The 21,237-nt window shown below is 35.0% G+C and overlaps 1 protein-coding gene and 1 pseudogene across 1 annotated transcript in view; both read right to left on the reverse strand.

Annotated features, from left to right (window-relative positions):
• Positions 1 to 11,847, reverse strand: part of LOC131157493 (L-galactose dehydrogenase) — a 37,209-nt gene extending 25,362 nt beyond the window's left edge. The window contains exons 1-4 of the mRNA XM_058111698.1: positions 11,452 to 11,847; positions 11,104 to 11,332; positions 10,328 to 10,627; positions 1,668 to 1,796 (exon numbers count right to left, since the gene is read on the reverse strand). Coding sequence (XP_057967681.1) covers positions 1,668 to 1,796; positions 10,328 to 10,627; positions 11,104 to 11,332; positions 11,452 to 11,633 — 840 coding nt within the window. The 5' untranslated portion in view covers positions 11,634 to 11,847. The remainder of the gene's footprint in view (positions 1 to 1,667; positions 1,797 to 10,327; positions 10,628 to 11,103; positions 11,333 to 11,451) is intronic.
• On the reverse strand, positions 3,310 to 3,403 carry LOC131147284 (U6 spliceosomal RNA; annotated as a pseudogene).
• Positions 11,848 to 21,237: the final 9,390 nt, after the last annotated feature.

A 21,237-nucleotide genomic window follows, 5' to 3' on the forward strand; every position in this document is an offset into this window, starting at 1 on the left:
ATACTGCACAAAGAAGATCACTTTCCTGGGTGCATTGTAGGGCCAAACTGGTTTCTAGGGTGAAACCGCCTCCTTTCTATTAGGGGCATTGGTAAAAGGGCTTCACAAACACTTATCCATTCCAGACAGCCATATAAGACTGCATTCACAATGGGATGACAGCATGCAACTTGCACATAAATGACACCATACAGTATACTTATTACCTCCCAATCACCCCTACAAGAAAAAAGACACCAAATAACAATGTTTCACAATAGAGTGGCCATTCTATCACCATCATTTCTTTATCCATTTCAATTTTGAATACCTCTGGTAAATATTGTATCTAATTAAAATCGCACTCTGTTACCAAAATCACTTCCAAGATCCAACCCTGTAGATTCCCTTCCAAAATATAACTCCATCACAAGAATGACCTCCAAAGAAAACCTCCCATCCATCTCATACCCCAGTTTACAACAATTACTTTCTTCCAAAGGATCACCCCTCCCACTACGAAGCTCCACAATCATTTCCTGTAAGGCCCTGTCAAAGAACAGTAGCCAATGAACACTGAAACCCTGACCATTCCACCCATGAACACTCAGCCTTCTGATAAAGATGATGGATCTTCCTCTCCTCCCTCACATCACAGCACAGGAAATCCCTTTTGGAGTTTATATTATCCCTGAGAAACAAAAAAAACAGAATGATGAAACAAATTATGCATGTAGACTATAAAACAAGCTCTGGATCAGAATAATTCTAATACTCTACCATCTCTTGACAGATATTGTCTTATCCACCCAGCAATTTTTTCCGCAGACGTCAGACCCCTCTACCCTGAGTCTCCAACAACTTTGGCTTTACAAGAAGCTCCCAAAAGTTGCCCATGATAGCCAGTTAGGAATCTTCAAATTTTGCACCAACAAATTCACAGCTAAGACTCCAAACCACACCCTCCACCAATCTAACTGGGATAACCTTACCCTTCCTTGAGTTAATCCTCAGACCTGACAACACTTCAAACCACATCAAAACACATTTCAGATAGCATAACTGAGTGAGTTCTGTTGGACAAAACAGAATAGCATCATCTGAAAAGAGATAGTGAGACTGAATCATCCATTCACTAGCTTTTCTCACCTTAAACCCCTACATGAAAGAAAAAACAAAAAACAAAAAACAAAAAAAACAAAAACAAAAAAACCAAAAAAACAAATGCCTTTTTGACCATGCACCCATGTACCTCCATACAAATGATGAGAACAAAAAGAGAAAATGGATTCCCTCGCCTTTGAGCTTACAGGTAGAAAAATCCCTACTGCCCTACGTAGTTTTGATTATCAGAATGCAAAACCAGGTGAGAGATTGCCCTCCAACCATGTCCACCACCTAATGCGAAAACCCATCAGTTCTAAAATAAGGAGTAGGAAACCCCAATTCACATGGCTGTAAGCTTTCTCAATGTGTAGCACTCAAGAGGCACTCAATTGCATTATCTGGTGCCAATACAATCATTAGCCATCAAAACATGAAACACCTCCATAATTTGAAATTAATAGAAACTTGCCTTTGGCAAGAACAGAAATTGGAGCTAATGGAAACAATAAGATGTACAAAGTTGCATGGTTTGTAAATCAGCGAAAGTAAAAATTAAGATTAAGAAAAATAAAGGCCAGAACCTGTCTAATGGAGTTCATGCCAACCAGCACAGACGAAATATCTTTATTTGCCAGACTGTATTGCATCGCTAACTTTGAAATGTTCTTTCCTTTCTCCCTACAGTGAGCAGCAGCAGCTTGGCATGCAGACTGAGAATAATAAAACTTGTAAGATCACAAAAAATTTTTACATATGTGCAGTAAATCTAAGTTATAATTTCAGCTTAGAAGTCACCTATTCTTAAATGAGAAAAAAAGCAGCAAGTCTCCCTAAAAGTGCAGAGCAATATGTGTGATGTTGTCCTAAGGCTCCTGCCTGAACAAATTAATAAAAAAGATCAATCCATCCTAATGTCACTGTGCTGCAGAAAATATAGGCAACAGCCAAAATTCAGGAAATATTCAACCAAATAGATTAGAACTATGAGCAATATTCCACTTTGACATGCCATGTGGTCCTTGTCTTGGTTCTATTAAAAATGTACATACGCTGGGCTTTGACCTAGCTAAGGCCAATGCAGCTAAGCCCACATTAAATTGCAAGACCTAAGCCAGTCCAAGGCCCATAGAGTGTGCTTGGTTCAGTAGCTAAGAATTCTGAAACTGGATCATCTGAATTGAATGATACTTGATAGAACATAGTTTCCTCGTCCCATTTTTGGACTGCCATCTATAAAGGACAGGCACAGTCATTCAAAGACCAGATACCCTTAATGGAAAAAACAGCATAACCAAAAAGGGAAAAATCAAAGGGCAGTCCAGTCCTTTTGTGTGAGTTTGTTTCAGCGGTGGCTAAGGTTTTTTGGGAGTGGACTGGACCATTCCATGTTTGGATTGCCATCAACAAAGGATGCAATGATAATTCAAAAGACAAAAATACCCCAAATGAACAGAACAATATAACAAAAAAGAAAGAAAAGGCAGTCCAATTCTTTTATAGATTAGCCACTGCTACCCCATGGGGTCTAGTCTTATACCATGTAAATAGGCTAAGGCTCTCCCTCTTGGCCAGTCCCATCCCCGCACCTTTGTTGCACCAAAGGTAAGCTATGTGTGTCTAGTCTAGCCTAGCCTAGCCAAGCCCCCAAACCAAACAGATTGTTTATTCCTTAGCCACTACTAGCCTGTGGGGGTTTTTGGGGTGGAGGGCTTGGTCGAGCCATCAGTAATGTAGAATTGAGTGATAGTCTAAGAGAGAAGAGCTTTTCATATCTTATATCATTCTTCATGGAAGAGAGAAGCTCAGAGAGAAACATATACATCTTAGTAGAAGGCCATGAAGCAGATTGTGAGAACTTTCTACTTGAATTGTTGAAATACAGAAGTTATCAAACCCAAATTTTCTAACTTACCTTTAAAATTCATGAATTTTCAGCTCTTAAATACAATCTTAAATTTTCAGACACATTTCAAATTCTAATTATATAACAAATGATTATTTGAACTCTGTGATATGAAATACCTCTATATTTGGTAAAACTATCAGTTATAGTAATGTCAGTGAATATCCCAATTTCATCAAAAGTTGAGGCATTAAGACTAATAGGCTTTGAAGTCTAAATGAAGCTCAATATCAGAACAAATTGCTTATAAGCAGGCCTAAAATGGAGATATGGACTAATTAAAACCGATAACAGCGGCATAAATATCCAGCCCCTAGTGGAAAATCAAACTTTGTATTGCTCGTCATCCTTGCGCAGCAGCCATGCTAACGTTCTCTATATTGTTCCAATTTTATGGGAGGTCTCTAAAGAGACTATTGCCCCATGCATTTGTATAAAATCCATCATAATAGCATTTTCTCAAATGTAGCACCAACGTAGGCAACAATCCACATTCCACTAAAGAATTTAACAGCTTAATGGGAGACCTTAAATAAAGCCAATTTTTCAATGGAGGCATACTATATCTATATTATGAGTAAAAGCACAAATTTGTGGAGGATTTAAAACATTGTATTTGTTTAAAATATCCTTAATGGTTAAGTTATAAACACAGAAGTACTATATATGGACCTGCCTTAAGAATAAGATCGTCTTTTTTGACTTTTTTTTTTTTTTCATAATTTGCTTATAGTAAAAAATCCTGATCTGACTTACTTGAGCACACAGTTCTAAATTTAGCCAAATATATATATATATCCTTGTTTTCTAAATTCGTTTGCACCAAAATGCCCTTCTTAGGCTTAATGTAGCATGCTCTTATATAGGCGCCAATGATACTATTATTTTTTTTAATATCATAATAATAATTATTATTACTATTATTATGATCTCTCTTAATAAAATAAATTTAATAATGCGTGAAAGATTTTATGAATAAAAATTCTGTATTTTGAAACAATGAAAACTAAAAAAATTGAAAAAATCTCAATTTTATTCATAAAGACTTAATCAAGTGACTTAAGGACAAACATTATGTATAAACATCTCCATAAAGAATTCAATATTGTCATCCAAACACAAGCCAATACAAAAGGACTAATATTATTCCTATAATAAATTTATTTATATATGGAAATTGAAATAATAAAACTCTTAGGTAGTGTTTGGGAGCATGGATATCGGGACCTTGGATTTGGAGATAGGTGGATTTTGATAAATTTCAACACAATTTTATACTACATATTATTCAAATCCAATAGAACTCCAAATCCTAGGCCTCTCCAAACATAGTGAAATCAGAATGAATAATTTATGTATTTCTTGAATTGATTTTTGTACAACCACAACTCTCTATATATAATATAATCGCATATTAACAAGGAAAGAATAGCCTAAAATAAATGCATAAAATCTGCCCAATAAATCCCTATACAATCTCTCGTATTATTGACCCTTTATTCTCGGAATTCTCTAATAATCTTCGTGATTTCTACACTCCCCCTCAAGTTGGATCATAAATGTTGATCATATCCAACTTGTATGTGAAATCACCAAAACTTTGTCGAGGTAGTCCTTTAGTGAAAATGTCGGCTATTTGTTCTTTGGTAGGAACATAAGTCATGCAAATGGTTCCTTCTTCAACCCTTTCCTTAATAAAGTGTCTGTCCACCTCTACATGTTAGGTTTTGTCATGCTGTACTAGATTGAGAGAGATGTTAATGGCTGCTTTGTTATCATAGTAGAGTTTAATAGGGAACTTTACCGTGACATGTAACTCCTCCAAGAGTGTCCGTAACGACAATACTTCACATATCCCTTGTGCAGCTACTCCGAATTCAGCCTCAGCACTACTTCAAGCCACTACATCTGTTTTTTACTCCTCTAAGTCACCAAATTTCTCCATACAAAGGTGCAATATCCGGTGGTAAACCTTCTATCTTCTTTTGATCTTGCCCAATCTGCATCTATGAAAACTTCTACTTTCTTATTTTCACACTTTTTGAAGAAGAGTCATTTGCCCGAAGAACCCTTGAGATACCTAAGGATCTTGTACACGGCATCTAGGTGAGTCTTTTTGGGTGAATGCATGTGTTGGCTTACCACACTAACTACAAATGCAATGTCGGGTCTGGTATGTGATAGATAGATGAGTTTACCAACCAATCTCTGATACCTCTCCTTTTCAACTGATATTCCACAGTCTTCAACTCTCTTTACTGCTTTAATGGGGGTTTCACTAGGTTTGCATCCAAGCATGCCTTTCGGTTAGGAGATCAAGGATATACTTTCGTTGAGAGACACTGATACCTTTTTTTGATCTGGCAACTTCCATTCCTAAGAAGTATCGCATTTGTCCTAGGTCTTTAACTTCAAATTCAGCAACTAGGACTTTCTTCAATCTTTCCATCTCCACTAATCATCACCAGTTAAAATTATATCATCAACATACACAATCAGAATTGTTTTCTTTACCACTTTCAGACTGATGAAAAAACATAGTGTGATCTGATTGCCCTTGTTGGTATCCTTGGTTTTTTTCTCACCTTCGCAAACTTGTCGAACCATGCTCTAGGAGATTGCTCGAGTCCATACAGGGACTTCTTGAGTTTACATACCCTATTTTTTTCACCTCTCTTATTGAAACATGGAGGTATTGTCATGTAGATTTCTTCTTCTAACTCACCATTTAGAAACGCATTCTTAATATCGAGTTGCTACAGTGGCCAATCCAAGTTGGCTGCCAAGGACAGGAGAACCCGAACTGTATTCAATTTTGCCACTAGTGCAAATGTCTTGTCATAGGTCTATGTAAACCCTTTTGCAACAAGTCAGGTTTTATACCGTTTAAACTGTCCCATCAGTTCTATATTTCACTGTGAAGACCCATTTATGACCAACTGGCTTCTTCCCTCTTGGCAAATTCATAACGTCCCAAGTTCCATTCTTTTCTAAAGCCCATATTTCCTCCATTACAGCTTCCCTCCATTCAGGAATCTTCAAGGCTTCCTGGATATTCTTTGGAATTTTTATCCTGTCAAGGTTAGAAGTAAAAGCACAATATTCTGTAGACAAGCTTTTATAAGACATGTATTTTGACCAAGGATATTGAGTACATGACCTAGTTTGTTTTCTAACTGCAATGGGTAAATTGAGATCATCATGTGTAGGTTTATCAAAGGAGGACTCAAGATTACTTGAAGACATTACCTGATCAGGAGTGGATGAAGACTCATGGTTGCTTGGATCTATCACTGGTTCCGACTCTTTTGGTGCTTCAGATATAAGATTCTCTATGTCCTTTAATTTTGGCTTTCTTGAGTAGACAAGTATCTCCTTGTTATATTGTTTTCTTGCATCTCCCCCTAAATTCAAGTTTCTTCTGTATTCGGCAGGCTAGAAGCATTTTTCAAGACAAGCTCAGTGTTTGGGACAGGTGCAGTAACAAAGGTATTGAAATCCAAAACTTGAGCTTCTTTACTACCCAAAGTATCCCGCTGAAGCGAGGATTTTTGGAAGTAAGGAGTTGTTTCAAAGAAAGTAACATTGAGACTAACGAATACCCTTTTTGTTCCAAGATCATAACATTTGTACCCTTTTTGGGTAGGAGAATAGCCAAGAAGGACACACTTGAGGGCACGTGGATCCAGTTTATGTCGATGATGTATATGGACAAAAGCAGTACAACCAAACACTTTTAAAGAGAGATTTGAGCTGAGACGGGAGTTTGGAAAAATGCCTAGAATTTTTTAAGAGGTGAAGCAAAAAAACAGAACTCAACTAGGCATTCTGTTGATGAGATATGTAGCTATGAGAATGGCATCCCCCCAAAACATTTTTGGCATATTGGTAGTAAACAACAATGCACGAGCTACTTCAAGGATATGTTTGTTTTTCCATTCAGAAACCCGATTTTGTTGGGGTGTGTCGACACATGAACTTTGATGTATTATTCCATGTTCTTGTAAATAATTTCCGAAAATATGATTAAAATATTCAGTGCCATTATCTGTACGCATAATTTGAATTTTTGTATGAAATTGTGTTTGAATCATGGAATGAAAATTGATAAACACAGAACGCACTTCAGTTTTGTCTTTCAACAAGTATACCCAACAAATACAAGTGTGATCATCAATGAAAGTAACAAACCATTTTGTGTGGGTACGACTGAGAGTGTTAGATGGGCCCCATACATCACTGTGAATCATAGTAAACGGTGAGGTTGGTTTGTATTTGGATTTTGGGAAAGAAGTACGATGGTGTTTTGCAATTTCACAAATTTTACATTGAAAATCAAATGATGTTTTATTCGAATAAATGGAAGGAAATAATTGTCTCAAATATTGAAAATTGGGATGACCCATTCTAAAATGCCATAACAAAATATTACTATCCTTAGGAACAGATGCAGAATCACAGCTAGCAATTTGAAATTGTTTACTCACAATAGCCTCCTCAAAGTAGTAGAGTCCCTCATATTCCTTAGCACTACCAATCGTCTTACCCGATGATAGGTCCTACAAAACACAATGAGAGGGAAAAAATTTAGCAGAACAATTGGAATTTTTAGTTAACTAGCTAATGGATAGTAAGTTGCAGGATAAATTAGGAATATGAAGAACAGACTCCAGTGTGATGGAGTCAGAGAGTCGGATATTCCCTTTGCTTGCAACAAACGAGAGTGATCCATCTGCAGTTTTAACTTTCAAATTTCCAGCACAGGGTGAATATGATGAAAAAAGATGATAGGCATCGGCCATGTGGTCAAAGGCACCAGAATCAATAATCCAAGGAGTTTTGGATCTAGAATTTATACTCGAGGCTTGCAAAAAATTACCTCTTTGGGCTAAAGAACCTGAAGAACTATTTGTGGAAGACTGACCCGAAGTCTGAAAGGTAGAGAACATTTTGTAAAGTTGTTCCAACTGCTCAGAGTTAAATGCACCACTTGAATTGGAATTATTACTGCTTTTCTCCCCTTGAGGCCTTTCAGCTTGTTTGTCAACCGTGGCTTGGTAGCCACGATTTTTGTTGCCTTGTCAAGGCTTCTAGTCAGCTGGTTTCCCATGAATCTCCCAACATGTCTCCTTAGTGTGGCCAATTTTTCAACAGTGTTCACACCGGGAGCATCCTTTCTATTGTCTTGAACTAGATCCTAGAATAGTCCCTCAAGATACTAAGGCAAACATTTCTGGTCCAGTATGATCAGGAGAGACTGTCTCCTTCAGCATCGCTTTACGCCTACTTTCTTCTTGTCTCACTTCTGAGAAAACTTTGCATATTGATGGTAAGGGACAACGACCCAGATTTCTTCCATGGACATCATCAAGGGTCTGATTCAAACCAGCAAGAAATTCAAACACCCGTTGATTTTCGAGGCGTTTTTTTTATCGAACACTATCTCCTAGGCATTCCCACTCTTCTTGAAACTTAGATCGAGTTCCTGCCAAAGAGCAATCATCTCCATATAATACTCTGTAATGTCCCGTTCTCCCTGTTTCATTTGCCACAATCTCGTCTTAAGCTCGAAGATTTGAGACAAGTTTTCAACGTCAGAGTAGGTTTCACGAATGGCGTCCCAGACGTCCTTCGCTGATGACAGGAAGAGATAGATCCTCCTGATCGATAGCTTCATGGAGTTTACCAGCCACGCCGTGACCATGGAGTTCTCCGATTTCCATTTCCGAAGGGCGGGAGCTTCAGTTGGGGCAGGTCTCCGTGTCTCGCCGGTAAGAAATCCCAACTTTCACTTGCCATCGATCACAAGTTTGATCGATTGTGCCCATTCTCGATAGTTCTTGCCATTCATCTTCTCCACCGTTAGCTGGAAGGACGAGTTGTCGAGTCTTGTTGAGCCTATGATGGAGATGGTTTCGTTCTTCCCTTCGTGAGATTTAGAGGTCATCAAGCCACTGCTTTGGCCAGCGGTTTCTGTATTTCTTGAATTGATTTTCGTACAACCACAACTCTCTATATATAATACAATTGCATATTAACAAGGAAAGAATTGCCCAAAATAAATGCACGAAATCTGCCCAATAAATCCTTATACAATCTCTCGTATTATTGACCCTTTATTCTTGGAATTCTCTAAAAATCTTTGGGATTTCTACACATAGGATAAAGAAATATGGATTTCTACATGTGCCTATCAAGTAACAACCTTTGAATTTTATAAATGTCTTCTGAAATATTAAATCCAAACTTTTATTACTAACAGTTTACTGTATTCATACATGTCCCCCACATAATAGCTCTACCATAACTATTTTTAACATCCATAAAGATTGTTTCATATGATTTTTTAAAAGAATCTTAGATTCCATATGTTTCAGGGTTCTTCTATTATAACCACTCTACTCTACGAATAGAGATTCCACAAACCAAATGTAACCTTAATTTATAGCATCTAGCTTTCTCTTTTTAAATATTTAATTTTAAAAAAAAAATTGGATCCATCATATATACATTATGCATGTCAAAATAAAAATAAATTTAATCAAAAGAAGTATAATCATTTTATATATATATATATATATATTTATATATATAGATTATTATATCATATAATTATACTAAAAGTTCATAAAAATTAAAATAAGATAACTCAGTTATATGATGATTTAATTTAGAATGTTAAAAAATTTTCTTCTAAGTTAATTATGCATATATTGGACCTTACTCTAAAATATTAATTCAAAAAAATAGAAATCATTATTACCATATGTTATGATGAAAAAAAAATCTAGTGAACAAATACATCATAGAACATTTCTATAACTAAGCTTGATTATTGATATTTTTATTTATAAACTTAATAGTGACAATACATTATCAATTGGTTTAAAAACACATAAATTACATTACAAATTATTAAAACATGACATTTAGTTTTGAGTACTTGATAAATGTATTTAAGTATAAAACTAAATAATTAGAAATTAAAAAATTTTGATATACTTTAATATGTTTCACCTGGCATCCTATGCAATCCACATGACAAATTTACCAGCACAAGAAAATGTATAAATATTATAACTATTTTGACCCTATGAAAGGAAATTATAATAATTACACAGCAATAAAACTCTGAAAAGTTATACATCAACACTCAAAATGCATTACTCAACTAATAAAGTAACTTCCTTTCTACTTATGTCCACCTAGGCTCAAAACAGACATACATACATGCATACATGCATGCATGCATACACACACACACATTTGCTTTGCTAATATGTAATCAAGGCAACATACTGAGATTTGAGTTAGTGCTATAAGTAGAAGCATAAGCACCTTTAGTTCAGGTGAAGCTGGGTGCCACTCTGGAGGGCCGCTCTCTGTAAGAAGCCCCATTGCAAGTGGAGAAGCACTTATGACACCAACACCCTTGCTCTTCAAGTATGGTAATAAATCATTCAATGCCGAATCATTAATACTGTAATGGCAGTATGACAAAATCACGTCGACTGTGCCAGGTGGCACTCGATCAAGCACGTAAGTGAATATTCCTAACGGCAATCCAGTTATACCAATGAAACGAATCTTCCCTGATGCCTTCAGCTTCTGAAGGGCCGGAATTGTCTCATTCACAATCTGTTAACAGGACCAATCATCTCAACCTTATCATAACAATTTAAAAACCAATATTAAGAAATTATATAATCGAAAATCCCCATCCCTATTGATATGGCAATGATACAATTGCCATGGAAATTGACCGCTCATTGGTCATATAACATATCAATTACTTATATTGAAGATTGAACCTCTGGTACTGCTATGCGTAAAAGAAAAATATACTAGAACTATACTCAAAACAATGCAACCATCTTCTCTCCAATTGATTTATAGAAAAAATGATCATCATCACCGTCCAAAAGCTCTCTAATCTTTTTTTTTTTTTTTTTTTTTTTGCTTGCTACTGGTAAGTTTTGTTAAAAAAAATTAATAAAAAACACATATAGAACCTTGTGAGAAAATGAAATTCAAAAACTGTGCTCTTTAAAATAAAAAAATAAAAAAAAGGTATGTTTAAAGAAAAAAAAATAAAGGAATTTTCTATTAATCACCTGATCAAGAGACCCAAACTCAATATCGTGGCATTGCAGTATATCGACATAATCAAGCTTCAACCTCGCCAAGCTCTCATCAATGCTCTTAGTCACTCTCTCAGCACTAAAATCAAAACCCTCTGCGTACCGACCGCACTTCGTTGACACAATGTACTCATTTCTCGGCGCTCCGACAGCCTGAAGCGTCATTCCGAGGACCTTCTCGGACAATGTCCCTCCATAATACCTGTACATCACCAAACAAATCATCAAATCGAGAGCCAGAACAGTGAACCCATTAAAAAACACATCCACGGGAACAATGAAATCACAAAATTAAGAGGCAGAAAGCGGTCAAGCCAGTACGGAGAGGTGTCAAAGAAGTTGATGCCGAGACGGAAGGCTTCACGGACGGAGGCGATTGCGTCATCTTCAGAGACATGGCCAAAGACGTTGCCGAGAGGGGAGGCGCCGAAGCCGACGCAGCTGAGCTTGAGACCGGTGTTTCCAAGCTCTCGGAGCTCTATCCCGGTGCAGGGTGCCGCCATTGCTTCTAGGGTTTTATCTTCAGAATTTCAGGGCTGCTGCTGCGGAGATGGAGTTCGAAGAGAAGGCGAGAAATGATTTTCCCGGAAAATAATAACTGTAAACAGAAGATGATTCTGAGGCCACCGGGAAAAGGGCCGCACACGGATGCACGTGGCGGTCTTGCGACTTCTTGTCAACGGATGCTTGTAAAAGATGCTGTCTGTAAAACAAAAGGAAAATGCTTGGGTTGGACCCATCGATCCATCCAAAGCAGAGCGCACGTGCTGGGACCCACTACTACATGTGCTGCCCTTTGAAATTAGAAGAGGGCATTAATAAAATTAAGCCATATGGTCCTTGTGTACAAGCAGTCCAAAAGGATAATTTTAAGGGGACAGGTTCGGGCAACATGATGAGGGGACTTAGAGTCCGAGGACATTTAAATTCCTTTTATAGAAAAAATAACAAGAATGATTGGAATATCTTCTTGTTTTAAAAAATGTTAATGAAAAATTATGTCAAAAGGGTTCTAAATGAATCAAATCAGTTTCAAGTTTATTTATTATACGAATAAGTGATTGTGAAATCCAATTTAATAACGTATCTAATAAATAAGTTAAGTTTATATATGAATGGGTTTGGACAACTTAACTACAGACTCAACTTGGATTTATTTTATAATTTTAATTTATAATCATTATTTAATTCAAATTCAACACTCTAAATTTAGTGAAAAGACTAATATTTAAGACCAATAAACTAGTTTAGTGAGGGTAAAAACACTCTAATGTAATATTAATAAGTGTTTTTGGCCTTACAAAACCTATATTAAAGTTCGGTTTTAGTTTACCTTGAGCTCAAGTTCGATTAAAAATCTAATAAACAAATTTAAATATGACAAAGCTCACTTTCATTAACTTGATGCAGTTCTAGTTGTTAAGAGGAATGTCAAATAAATGCATAAATAATGTCAATGCATAAATAATCATTTTACAATTGCAATTGACCACTAATGGACAGCTTTCTCAACAGACACATGATCAAAATCTCTTCAAAACTCTCTAGAATCTATAAAAAAAAAAATTAAATAAAAAATTTACATTTTTAATATTTAGTTATTAAAAAATAATAAAATATATACAAAGAGTTAGCTGAAACTTAAACAAATTTAAGAAATGGAAAGGAAAAAAGAAAATAAAATCATTTTTCATGTTAGTTATCAAGGAAAGTGAGAAAAATAAAAATAAAAATTGGACCACATTTGATCTTTCTTAATTTTTAATCATATTTGAACAAATTTTTATTTTTAATAATATTTGATATAAAGAGAAAATACAACAGAAAATGAGTTTCTTTCTTATTTTCATTTTCCTTTTCCAAATAAATTCCTTGATCCAAAGGGACCTAATATTAATAAATAAAAAATTAATTCTACCCATTATCAATATCTAATTCTAAAAAATATTTTAATTAAATTAAATAAACCTCCTTTCCTAATCATATTTGGTATAAATCAAAAATACAATAAAAAAATAAATTTTCTTTTTATTCTCCTCTTTACTTTCCTTTTTCCAAATAAAATCTTAGATCCAAACGGACCCTTACATGTTTGGTTTGCTTAATAAAATGATGTATGAAATGAATAGAATTAAAATTTGAATAGGGGCATGATGAAATTAAGTGAGAAATTCAATTTCGTTACTCTTGATTCCATCTCATTTCATTTTATTTTTGTGTTAAACATGTACTTAGTATTATAGTAGAGAAATTATTAGATAAATATAAGTCTATCACGTCATTTGTAAACAAACATAATGAATCAATGACAATCATACACTAGACAACATGATTAATTTAAGTAATCTATGATTAATTTTTTTCCAAAACAAATTAAAAAGTCCATGACTAATTTTCTTTCCCATAGAAATTTAAAGAAAAAACATAGTTAATAGAATTATTTAATAAAAAATGATTTTGAAGTGTCAATTTAGTTAGTAATTTTAATAGATTCATCGGTTGTATATTGGAAAAGATTATCTTTCATTTAATAAAAAAAATGTTATAAAAATTATTAAGCTAATTTTTATAGACAAATTAATGAATTTCTTTAATTTTTAGATATTCTTATAACTATTCAATCATGTGATTATTTAAAATATATTTTAAAATTTCTTTGATCGAAATGTAAAATTTTATAAAAGATAGTTATATATAATAATATTGTACTTTTCATATGAAAGAAGTATAGTTGATTCTTACGAATAACCATATGTCTAATAAAATTATTCTTTAAATCATAACATGTTTTATTTTTTAATTTAAAATTAAATGAATAAGTGAAAAAATTATACATTTAATACTATAAAATTAACTGTAAGTTTTTTTAAAAAAAAAAATTGAAACATAGACTAACCATGGATTTTATTTTTATTTTTATTTTTTCATTTTGAAAGAAGTTAATTATGATTTAATTGTGTAGTTTAGCATATGATGTCACCTTTTTAGTGGGTTAGTTTATGAATGACATGATAGATTTGATCTATCTAATAATTCATCATTACAAAGAGCATGATTAGTCCTGCTTATCTGCAATTTTGTGAATAATTCTTCTATTAACAATTTTTAGGTTTTTTTAGCAAATGGAAGTAAGACTCTAGGAGCAACATGTTTTTCTAAATTGGGGGTGAAAAATATAAGTGGAAGGAGTGATGGAGTTCTTCATTTAGGATAGGAACATCCCAAACTATATTACTGAAAATGGTATTATTCCTTTCTTTCCAAAATGACTCCTGTCGCAACTTCTCGAAGAATGGTCCGAAATGGTGAGGGATAATAATAATTATTGTAATATGTGGCTCATATATTAAGTGGAACGGATGTACAAAGAAAACATGGGGGAAAAGCAAAGAAGCTGGTGTGCAGAAGAAACAGTCGACGATTTTAAAGAGTTGCATCGAATGTTTGCTCTCAGGAATAAACCGTCGATGGCTTTGCTCGGTTACTTAGCGCTATTTTTCAAATTTTGAATTGGAAAGTTGAATAGGTTGGGTTTCGGGGGGGAACCTCTGAGAGGGTTATATATATTTATAATGTTATATGTTGTATGTCTTTGGACACAAGATAGTAAAAATTCATAGTCGTTTACTCCAGTGGATGTAGGCATTGTCGAACCACGTAACTCTTCATGTCATTATTTTATTACTTTCATATAATTTGTGTGATTGTGTTTTATGTATATTTCATTATTGGTTGTTGCATTGTGTGATTCAGTTTTTCACTACGCATTCATTTGCACAACAAATTTGTATCAAAGCATTTGGTTACAATGGCTTCTGGGATTTCTTCTTCAAAGTTCAATGTTGTCAAGTTTGATGTATCAGGAAATTTTAGACTATGGCAGAAAAGGGTTAAGGATCTCTTAATGCAGCAGGGTATGGTGAAGGCATTATCAACCGAAAGGCATGGACGAAATAAGTTGGAAGGAGTTGGAAGTGAAGGTTGTGGCGACTATTAGGCTTTTTCTGGCTAATGACGTGTTGTACCACATCATGGATAAGGAATCTCTCGCGATAGTTCAGCAGAAACTGGAAAGTTGATATATTCTTTACTGAACAAGTTGTATCTTAAGCAGAAATTGTATTGATTTAATATGAAAGATGGTTTGGATTCGAACCAGCACATTAATGTAATCTTTAATGAACAAGCACTCTGCTAGGTTTTCATCAAAGGAATGAAAGCCAAGTATGAGATTTCACAAGGTGACGGGCTTGTGGTGAAGGGTAACTAGGAATGTGGGAGAAGCAAGTTCCGAAGCGGATTGAGTAATAATAAGTCTCAATCGCAGTCTAGGAAGAAGAAAGACATATGGTGTTTTAAGTGCAGGAAAAATGGGCATATAAAACCAGAGTGTCTAGAAAGGAAGAAGGGAATGTAGAAAATCAAGAGAGTTCTTCAAAATCGGCAAATGTAGTGGAAAAAGGAGACTCAAAGAGCGGTGATGGTTATATGCTTTATGTTTCACCGGGTTCTTATTGCCTCAGAGATTCTTGGATCCAAGATTTGGAGAGCTCTTATCACATGGCACCGAATAAAAATTGGTTCAGCACCTATAAGTTAGTAAATTATGTTTCTGTTCTGATTGGAAATGATGTTTCATGCAAAATTGTTGGAATAGAAAATATTATAATTAAAATGTTTGATGGTGTTGTGAAAACATTATGTGATGTTAGGTACATATCAAATCTACGGAAGAATTTAATTTCATTGGAGACTTTAGATTGTAACATGTTTAGTTACAAGTCTGAAAAGTGGGGTAATAAAGGTGTGTAAAGGCATTCTAATGTGATGAAGGAACAAAAAATAGTGGGAAGTATCTATGCACTACTAGGTACTACAGTTGTAGGTGGAGCTGTAGCTACAAATTTTGAGTTAGATAGAATTGTTTTGTGGCATATGAGGTTAAGCTAAGTTTGATTTGGGCTAGATTGGGCCTTTGGCCAAGTAAATTGGTAGGTTGGGCTTAGGATAAAGCCGAGCCCAATTGGAATTTGAACTGAGTTGGATTTAATTAGGCTTGGTTTTAACAATTTGATTGATAGGTTGATTTGGGTCCAGGTAATTAGGTGGAGTTTGGTTTAAAGTTTAAATGGGTTTGGTCTGAATTCAATTGGGGCTTGGCCAATTGGACCGAGCCCAATACGATTTAACTTGAGTTCTTGGGTTCTAGGGTCCCTGGATTTGTGTCAATAAGTCAACGGACCTAGGTAGGTCTTGGGTTTTCGAGTCAATGGACTTGGACTTAGGTCAAGTTGACTCACTGACTCAAGTTTTTGGTTCGGATCTGGGTGGTTCAGGATATGGGTTATTGGACCCAAATTGGGTTGAATTCAAGTTTTTGGGATTTTTACTTTCATATCCAAGTCAAGCTGCCGGGGAATTTTTGAACTGTGTTCGAGGTTTTGTTAAAATTTAACAATTTCAAAATTGTCAAACAAGTCAGAAATTGAAACCAACTAATTCAAAGAATGAGCTAGCACTAACCTTTTTATTCCTTTGTCTTTGAATTCCTCAATCTGTAAATTGCACCTTCTCTTTATCTGAACTACCTCGATTCTCCACTGCCAAACCTTTTCCAACCTCTGCAACTTGAGCTTTTCGATCTTTAATCCAATCCCTTCAATCTTAATCACTCAGTTACTTTCTTTTCTCACCTTTTCAGTATCCAATTTCTTTCCTCTCTTTTTCCAATAATTAGTTACTCTTCCCCCAAATTTTTTTTTCTCTCCTTTTCAGTGAGCAATTCTTTCTCCTAATTTTCTCCTCACTTTTTCAAATAACCAACTTTATTCCTCCTCCCTCCTGCAACCTCTTGAAAATCGATTATTTATAGGCCTAGAAATACATCCAATTAAGTTTGATCAATCAATAAAACTTAATTAAATTAAACTTAATTGATAAATATAATATTAAGTCTAATTGATCAATCAATTTAAATTGGTCCAGCAAATTCAAATCTAGTTAGTTGATTTTTATTCTAATTTATTACTAACTAAAATCCTCTTGTGATGTGTGTGCAGGTGCAAGCATGAAGGACCTGACCCACTGAACTTTTATTTCTTTTATGTTTTTATTGTTTAATTTTTTTCCTATTTTCCATGTATTCAATTTTTTTATATATTTTCCATTGTTATTGTATTACTAAATATTTACACAACCATGTACAAATTCGAATTTAGATGAAAAACTAAATCTAGAAAAAGACCCAAGAGGGCACTTAAATTAAATATGAAAAAAAAATCAAAATTTTGCTACATAAAGTCCAAAACAAAATGGGGTGTCTACATCCTAACAAATGTGAAGCCTTTTAGGATTGATAAAATCTCATCTTTAGAGCAAAAGCAAAGGACACTTTTGACGAGGTCAAATACATTTGAAATGGCATGTGTGTTGATAGGAAATTCAAGCAAAAAATGCCAACCAAATACAATGAAAAAAAAAAAGGAATGTGTTGAATGTTCTCTAAAGAATATTAAGGGGAAGTACTCATTAACCTTATGCATCTCACAAAGGATTGACTTGAAGGGGTTAGTCTTCAACTTTTTTCAATTGGAACAACTTAATTATAGGGATCATATTAAGCCTCTAAATTTTATTTTATTTTATTTTTTGTGTGTGGAAGTTTTGTGATAACCCCAAATATATATATATATATATATATATATATATATGAGTAAAACATAATAATATAATATATGTAGATGTTAACCGGTTATTTACTTCCACGTACTACCCTAGTTTAATAATAAAGTAATAAAGATGGTCATTAAGCTAGCGTAAATACGAAAGTATTTCTCTGATAGGACCCTTGATTCCATATTTGATGCTTAAAAAAGACATTTTCTAGGCGAATGCTTAGAGACCATTGAGGCTCAATCGCTCCCTAGAAGTCGGCCTAGTCAAAATGGAATTTCATAAGATAAATAGAGTAGACACAGATAGATTTATGATTTTAAAACAATTTTGGTATTTTTTTTATGAACTCCAAAGATAGCAACGTAAATATTGAAAGAAACAAAAATAATAAGTGGTGCTAGGTACTCATTGAATAGGTTTTAATTAGAATTATATTTAACAAATTTTGAGGACAACATTTTTATAAGAAAGGGAGAATGTAACGACAGTAAGACATTAATTGATATTAATTGCCTCAAATAAAATTATGATCATATTTATTGAGGTAATATGAAAGGTCTTTAATATTAAATATAATAATGTTATCATAATTTACAATAATATTATCTCGGAATATGAGAAGTCTATAATTATGATAAATTATGTATATTAATTAATCACTTGATAGAAGTGATGAATATATAAAGGAGGTTTGGTGCTGGTCCTATCTTAACCTGAAAAGCTTGTGCTAAGATTTCCATCAAATTAAGATAGAGCATAAGGAAGTGTAAGATTGTGAGATAGAAACACGGTCTAAGGATATATGCTTGGAGGCTATGGATCAGGGTATGATTTTCTTTTAATGTTTGTTGTGTAAAATTATGAGTTTTGAAGTTCCTTAAAATTAAGACGTATAAATCATGTTTATCGCGTGTGTCTAAACTTACATGTGGTATCAGAGCCAAAGTTGTAGAAATGCATGATTTTAGATTATGATTAAAGGTTCATGTTCCGTTAATTTTAGTTCATGAATCAAGGCACAGTAACCTTATGTTTTTATAAGGTATAACAATGTAAATGTGGTACGCCTTAGTAAATAAAGTCTAACAGTGCAGAACGTTTGTAATGCCCCATCCCGCCACGTGGGGCTCGGGGTGCTACTTTAGTGACGTCTATGTTCCTGATACCATATTCATTATATAAATGTAGCAGAAAGAAATGATACATTCTCCAAAATACATTACCAGAGTTTTAAACTACCTTTATACACAAAGGTCTCCAAATATTCATATTACTGACCATAATACAATACCAAAAAAAAAACCAACTTAGTCCATACAACCATAATACACATTTGGGGACATCAGATATGACTGAAACACATTAAAGTTCTTGTAGATACTCACAAAAACTAGCTATCACCCGGCCCCAGAGCTCACTAAGCTCGATATCGAGATGATCCTTGTCGCGACGTCTCGGACCCTGCCAGAGAAAACCACTCTCTGGAAAATATGTGGGTACGGCTGCGAACAGGGAGAAAAGGAATGTGTGTTTTGAAAATGTGATTTTCGCAGAAAAATAGTGTATGATGGAGTCGCCACTAACCCTTTGAAGTGCGGTTAGAACACTTGATTACTACCCCGTTAGGGGTAGAATCGGTCTGTGTTACCAGAGTCGGGCTAGGGAGTACAGTTATGCTAGGAGAAGGTATTAGCACCCCCTATGCGCCCGTTCTTACGAATAGTACCAGATTAATAAAAAATTATTGCCGAAATAAACCTAATAAGCCTGTCGAAATTACTCCCTTTTAAAAATCAAAAGAAAGAAAATACTATATTGGTATTCCCTCATAACCGGGGCAGTTCAATACTCCGAAGAGTTCATGCCCTTTGTTACAATTATCGGGATGGAAAATCAAGAAAATAGGATACGAAAATACACTCTTGGAGTTTTGAAATCTATAGGTTTTTCTAAGTAGGAAAATATTATTCAGGGAGGTTTTTTGAAATTTGTTCGGGATAGAAATGATTTTATGTGCCTAGAAAATATTTTTGTGATTTTTCCTAAGTGTGAAAATATTTTTTGTGATTTTTGTGATTTATCCCGAACTTCAAAACAACACAAAATAAAAATCATGGAAATCAAAGTATGAAAGTATTTTTTGGGATTTTCTAAGAAATTTTTTTTTTATTTTTGTGTATTTTCTAGATATATAAATAATATACAAGTGAAATGGAGAAAACTGGTGTGAGCCGATTCATGGGAGGAGCCGGTTGAGCATCAACCAGTCCGGGGGAAAAATCAATTTAAGGTTTTGGTCGAGACCATCAAGCCAACATTCTGTGATTTTTTGTGATTTAATGTTTTTTTACAAAGCATTTAAATAACAAAAGGAAATTAAGGCGAAATCCGCAAAAACGGAAAAGAAAATGGGAAATAAAATGGAAGGCTAAACTGGCTTCATACCGGTTCAGAAGACCCAACCGGTTCGGCGAAGAACCAGTCTAAGAAGGGTCGACCCGTTTTAGGTCCGGTCAAGGCCAAGTCAACTTGCGGTGCCCATTGGGCACGTGTGTGAATGTGTATTTCAGTGTGTGCATGTGTGCGTGTTTTGATGTGTATTGTGTACATGTGACTGCATGCATACATGTGCATGAATGTGAATATGGGTGTATGTGAATGCATACGTGCATGTGTATGTATGAAATTGCACGCATGTGTATGTGTGATTACATGCATACATGCGCGGGAATATAAATGGGTGCACATATGTGAAATTTCATGCATGTATATACGTGCATGTGTGTGGTGTGAATATGCATGTGTATGTGGGTGGTTTTAATTTTTGTGTGTTAGGGGAGTGTGCAGGTGTATGTAGGTGGGATTGTTAGTGGAGTGTGCAGGTGTATGTAGGTGGGTGTCAGTGTGTGTGGCAGTGTGTGTAGCAGTGCATGCATAAAACAATGTATGTAAATAGTGTGTGTAGAAGTGCATGCGTGAAATGGTGTGTGTAAATAGTGTGTGTAGCAGATTATTGTGTGAAACAATGTGTGTAAATAGTGTGTGTAGTGAAACAGTGCGTGTTCTTTTGCGAGTGCATGTATGTGTAGCAGTGAGTGTTAAAGGTGTGTGTTGCTGGGTGTTTTACTGTGTGTATTTGAAGTGAGAAAAAGTGTGTCCTACGTGTGTGTTTTGGCGTGTGGGTTGTGTGTGTGTGTGTGTGTGTGGCTGGCCGAGGAGCTCACCGCGGGGGGAGTGAGAGAACCATGGCTATGAGGGGGTAGCTGGTCGTGGAGGTTACCGACGATAGAGACGACGAAGGGGCGTGGGCTCTTCAGCGGCGATGAGGGGTCGGAGGGGTCTGCTGATGAGTGTCGTGAACAGAGAGTTACCGAAACCACTGCCATGCACCTATTCGGCTATGGCAGACAGAGAGTCGTGGACTCATGGCTG

The sequence above is a fragment of the Malania oleifera genome, chromosome 1, assembly GCF_029873635.1.
Source record: "Malania oleifera isolate guangnan ecotype guangnan chromosome 1, ASM2987363v1, whole genome shotgun sequence".
NCBI lineage: Eukaryota > Viridiplantae > Streptophyta > Magnoliopsida > Santalales > Ximeniaceae > Malania > Malania oleifera.